The sequence below is a fragment of the Microtus ochrogaster genome, unplaced genomic scaffold, assembly GCF_000317375.1.
Source record: "Microtus ochrogaster isolate Prairie Vole_2 unplaced genomic scaffold, MicOch1.0 UNK210, whole genome shotgun sequence".
Lineage (NCBI taxonomy): Eukaryota > Metazoa > Chordata > Mammalia > Rodentia > Cricetidae > Microtus > Microtus ochrogaster.
Genome location: NW_004949308.1, coordinates 2,174 through 8,040, shown reverse-complemented (window position 1 = coordinate 8,040; position 5,867 = coordinate 2,174). Strand labels below are relative to the sequence as shown.

General features: G+C 40.8%; 2 gene segments (V, D, J or C); both read left to right on the top strand.

The window, feature by feature from the left end:
- Nucleotides 1–376, top strand: part of LOC113455866 — a 6,631-nt gene extending 6,255 nt beyond the window's left edge. The window contains 1 exon segment of the V gene segment in view: nucleotides 66–376. Within this exon segment, the coding sequence occupies nucleotides 66–376 (311 nt within the window).
- A 3,656-nt stretch (nucleotides 377–4,032) lies between these two features.
- On the top strand, nucleotides 4,033–4,544 carry LOC113455865. The segment is given in 2 exon segments: nucleotides 4,033–4,084; nucleotides 4,192–4,544. Coding segments are annotated over 2 exon segments (405 nt in total).
- Nucleotides 4,545–5,867: the final 1,323 nt, after the last annotated feature.

The following is a 5,867-nucleotide window of genomic DNA, read 5'->3' as shown; positions in this document are numbered from 1 at the left end:
ACCTTGGTGTGTTTGCTTCTCTATGCATCTAGTCTTGGTTGTCTGAACTTTGTCTCTCTATACAGGGGTGAGCAGCCAGCAGAAGTTGCAGCAGAACCCAGAATTCCTCAGTGTCCCAGAAGGAACCATGGCTTCTTTCAACTGCACTTTCAGTGATGGCAATTCTGATGACTTCAGGTGGTACAGACAGCAGCCTGGGAAAGGCCCCGAATTGCTCGCGTCTATATTCTCTAGTGGAGAAACAAAAGAAGGTAGATTCACAATTCACCTAAACAAAGACAGCAGGCAAGTTTCTCTGCACATCAGAGTCTCCCAGCCCAGTGATTCAGCTGTCTATTTTTGTGCAGTGAGAACACAGTGCTCCCCAGGCACCTAGAGCCTGCACCCAAACCTACTGAGCCCTATGAAGGCATGAACTAGAGCATGCTTGATTATAAAAGTATTTACTTTATGAAAATGTCTCATCCTAAATACATAGTGCTCTAATCTTCATGTCTCCTGTTCCTTCTCATCATTTTTTTCATAGCCCTTTGAAACTAATTAGTGCATGCCATATGCTTATGGATTTTGGATAATCTGCTGATCATAGCCTTCAAGTGGCTCCCTTCCTAAAGAAAAATGACTGCAGTCATCATTGCCAATAGCTCCTCAGCAAGAAAAGGAGCCTCAGGAGCCCTTTATCTCCACACTTGAATTTTAAGCTCTCTTGATTTCGTGCATTTCTGATACAAGTAACCACAGGTTCTATGAGCTCATGTATACAACAGCCTTGTCAGATCCAGAGAAGAGTATTTTGAAGCTCTCCTCCCCATCGCCAGATCTTACTAGTTTGGTGTTGTTATTGTTTTGGGTTTGGTTTCGTTGTTTTCACCTTTCTTCCAAGATGTCCCCTAAGCTTTGCTGGGATAAAGAGGGTGTTTTATCTATGACTGAGCACTCAGAACATTTTTCTCTCAACAGTTTGAGCATTCTCTTTATCTTTGGACTTCTATATTTTTTCAACCCCCCCCTGATTTATGATGTTTTCCTGTCTTGTATCTAGGGACTGATATAGATGTTTCCTTTAGGTTTGGACACTCTATATTTATTCTCAATACCTTTGCTGGTTATGTATCTGTGTTAACTCACTGAAAATAAAGCTTCTTTGATCAAGGTTAAGAGCAACATGAACCTGGTTGTTGACTCTTGCTTGAATTCAGTCACATTCTTTCTTTGCTGTTGGGAGTTACACTTTGACTCTTTATTTGGTTGATCAGATTTCAATTTTGGCTCAAGACAAGTGCTTTACAGACAGAGTCTCAGATCTGGTCATATTTCTGTTAATTTCCTCAGTACTCCAGATGTAAACACTGGCTCTGCTCCTGTTGAGCCCATGGCAACATCCTTTGTACTGCTTGGAGCCTATGTCAAAGTTTTCATGTAAATTTTGGTTTCTATCAGTTTTCACCTTACTGAACTTTGTGTAGATCCAATTCAGTTCTCTTTTTACAGTCTCTTAGTATTCTCTGTGTTCCATGAAACTGTAGGCGTAAGTCACAAACAATGCCACAGCAGTTTGGAATTATGATTAATAGGGTATTATTTATTTAAAGGGGAAAAAACTTACAGATCACCGTCAGCCCTCTGTACAACCAGGAAGGGAGTCTAGTCGCCAGCCGAGCAGGAAGTGAAGAGAGCGAGAGAAGGAAGTGGCCGCTTTTTTAAAGGGAGAGAGACCACGCCCCAATGGGCTGGTATCTCAGCGGCTATAGGCTGGAGGAGCGGAAGGACCTCCGCAACATGAAACTATTTCTTGTTAGCTATAAGAATAAAAATTTTAATATATTCACCCAATACTAGTGAACACTGAAAAGCAGAAGTGGGCTGTTATGTCCTTCATGACTTCAAAATGAGCGCTGTGTAGATGATACTGAGTTCTGCTGCCACCTTCCCATGTAGCCTGGCCCCTTTCATCTCAGCTGCAGTGAGTGGCTTCTGAATGTCCAAGTGGCTAAACAATGGAAAAATTTTCAAGCATGTTTCTTTTCCTGAAAATGCCAAAAAAAGACCATTTTCCCAGACAATTTTATGATGGGAAAGCTTTGTCAACCAATTGTCTTTAAAAGGTGGGACCAAGTTAGGGTGTAGCTTTCTGGGACCCAGAGAAAAATGGCACACAGCTCAGGTGTACTCTCTGTGTGGTTCCCTTGCAGCACAGTTGAGCTTGGATTACTCTTTCCTGTTTCATGAGTTTTTCTCTTATCATAAATAAAAATATAGTTGATTTATCTTTTAGCTAGCCTGGTTGTTTCCTGAACTGAGCTAACAACTACAATTTTACTCTGAGTCTTCTAGTTTCACAGCCTGGGCTATCTTACTTCAGAAACCACTTCTATCATTCCAGGGAGAAGTAATAGGTTTCTCTATAACATCACTAATCTCTTTAATAATTACAGTTAAATTTTGCCTGATTCTGTTGTGTCTGCAGTTTTAAACATATTTGATTTTTTATTGTTCTTTCTCTTCATTCTTACTAAAAGCAACAAGCACTTTCCTAGTTAAGGCTTGGATGTTGTGGTTCTTTAAGTAAGCAAGCAAGTCAGTAAGTAGATAGAAGATAGAAGATAGATAGATAGATAGATAGATAGATAGATAGATAGATAGATAGATAGATAGATAGATAGAATGTCTATAATGTCTATTAGCTTATTACACCAACACAGCATAGTGCCTGAGGTAGCTCTGCTTCCTTAAGTGGGAACATTCTGCATTGATTTTTCGTATCCTGATGATCAACAAACAGAGGTGGAGCCAGGAATGGAGCATCTATGACTTCAAAGGCCCCCATGCACTAGTCTACCTTCACTACTATGCCCCCAACCTCTCATAACTTCTCATTTTTCTTTGTGGTTGGATAACTTGACATCCAAATACATCACTTTAATATGTAGCATTCTGCCCCTGGTGCTTATAGGAATCTCATGATGTCAAAAACATTCACTTCAATGTCAAATGTTGTTGCAAGGAGAGGTTGTTTCTTTGTCCCAGCCACCTGGCTAGCATACACCTGAAATAACCACACAGAAACTGTATCAATTAAAACACTGCTTGGCCCATTGGCTCTAACTTCTTATTGACTAACTCTTAAATCTTAATTTAACCCATTTCTATTAATCATTATATCACTATATGGCAGTGGATTACTGGGGAAAGATGTCTGTCTCTGGCAGCTTCATGGTGTCTCTCTGGCTCCACCCTTCTTTCTCCCAGCATTCAGTTCTTTCTTCCCTGCCTAACTAAGTTCAGCCCTATCAACAGGCCAAGGCAGTTTCTTTATTCATTAATGGTAATGACAGCACACAGAGGGGACTCCCACATCAAAATATCACTATAGTTTAACCCTGTTAACATATTCTAAAACTCTGAGTTCCTTCTGAGATCCAAGGAAACTTCTTTAATAACAATGCATAGTAACAAACAATAGGGCATCAGAAACTTTTTTTCTAAACACCTGGAAATTTCTGATTCTTCCATATTAAGCAGGAGAAATGCCTAATACCCTGTGAGAGAAAATGCAACATGAAATTTAATCAAAAACTCTTTCATTCGCTAGTTTTGCTTCATTTTCTCTTTCTTCTTCTCCCTGATTCTCTTCCTTCTCCCCTTTTTCTACCCTTCCTCTTTCTTTTTTTCATGTGTGTGTATTCTTTTATGTAAATTCATCACCTTAAATACCCCAGGATACATAAAGTTCAGTAATATTGGTGATTTAGACATCCACTGGAGACTTGAATTCTACCTCCTTTGGATGTGGCTTCAAGTTTATTTACAAAGTGTGATGTAGACATCTTAGTGCAGTTTGAAGGGAAATAATCAGAGGGTGCTACGTCTTCAGATGTGGTTAATGTCTGCACCCATGTGGTAGTGTCACATGACAGACTGCCACTGTGCAGAAGGAGGTCCTTGCTTATGAGTGAGGAGCTTCAATAAGGCTCTGAAAGAGACTTGCCCTCTGAGATTGGTGTACTCAAGAACCAAGCATCATTTTCCCTTATGAGCATGCTTTTTGACATCTGCTCATTTCTGCTGCTCCTCTTAATGTTCAGTAAGTTATATTTAGTCTAAGTAATGATGATGTCATTTTCTTACAGCTATGGCAGTCTTTGCCTTTTTTCTCACATAGAAAAATAATTTCTCCTCATTTATTTTCAGGAAGGAGCAATGGAGAGTCAGTGACTCAGACAGAAGGCCAGGTTACTGTCACAGAGGGGCTGCCTGTGAAGCTGAACTGCAATTATGAGACTGCTTACACAAGTCCTTCCCTTTTCTGGTACGTGCAACATCCCAGGAAAGCTCCCCAGTTACTTCTGAAGACCTTGACAGACAAAAAGAGGATAGAGCATCAAGGTTTCTATGCGAGCCTCAACAAGAGCAGCAGCTCCTTCCACCTGCATAAGTCCTCAGTGCAGCTGTCCGACTCTGCCCTGTACTACTGTGCTCTGAGTGACACAGTGAGGGAGACTGAAGGGGAAGCTGCACACAAACCAAGGGTGCAGGAGGGCTGAGGGGAGTGGACTTGTGAGGGAGGGCTGTGTGTCTTCTCTACATGGGGTTTAACCAGGCTCCTGAAAAACAGTAACAGATGTCTGTCAGGTAAAATTCCTAGAAAACAAGGAATTTGTGGATCTGACAGGATAGGATGGAAGTTATTGCCAGAGGCAACATAGGCCTTGATGTCCTGAAACACTGTTCTCTCCCTAAGTGGAGGACCTTTAACAGAAAACATCTCCAGGAAAACTTGGACATGGGATTTATCTCTACTGAGATGTCTTACAAAATTTAGTTATTTAAATTATCTAGAAAACTTCTTTTCTTACCCCATAAATTTATGACCAAACGAAGAACACAGACTCTTTATAAAAATCTGCTTTAATTTCACTCCAGAAGTTATTTAACATGTTTCCTCTCCTTGGTTCATGTTATATAGAGTTCAATCTAACTTATAGAAGTGAGGGGGGCTGCTTGTTCATCCCTGTCACCTGGCTACGTTAGCCCCAAAATAACCACACAGAAATTGTATTAATTAAATCACTGCTTGGCCCATTAGCTCTAACTTCTTTTTGGCTAACTCTTACTGCTGTAGAAAATCTTACAGGTTGTGGTTACTTGCCTACTCGGGGGTGGCTTCTTATACTACATCAGTATACTACATATACTGATACAAAGCCTGCATCCACCCTTATTCCCCAGCTACTCTTTCAGATTGCTGGATTCGATCCCTGTTCCCCGTTCAAGCAGAGAATTCTGATTTATAAGTTTACCCCTAAATAAATAACCATCTATTTCTCAATTCTGAACTAGTGTGGGATTTCTTTTAAGCATCCATTCCACATTCAGTGCCCACATGGATTCAATCTCCATACCTACCAGGTGGACGGCCTAATGACCTAGCCATTCCATGGCCCAGACAGTCTCTCAACCCTGCTCACTTGGCTTGTTTTTACCTGAGCAGTTTTTTGTAGAATCCCCACCACAGCAGAGTTTACTGCATGTGGCAACTTGGAAATTTCCCAGGTGCACGCGTGCATGTCCACTGCATTCCCCAGGGCTGTTCCTTGCTGCACGGTTTCTGCTCCCTGCCCCCGAGTTCTGGTTTTCTTGCTCCATGTATGAAATTGATTTAATTGCTTTTAACTTGTCAAGCAAGTATATTTCTCAGTATTTAACCAGTATCAAGGTGGAAAATTAAAGCAACTCAGAAACCAAATCAGCCCAGGATCATTCCTGAAACCACCGGTTGCATTGCTTCTAGTTGCAACTCTTCAACCATGACATTTGATGGACAATAAAGTTTGCAGTTTACCAGATCACATAACAGGTAATTAATA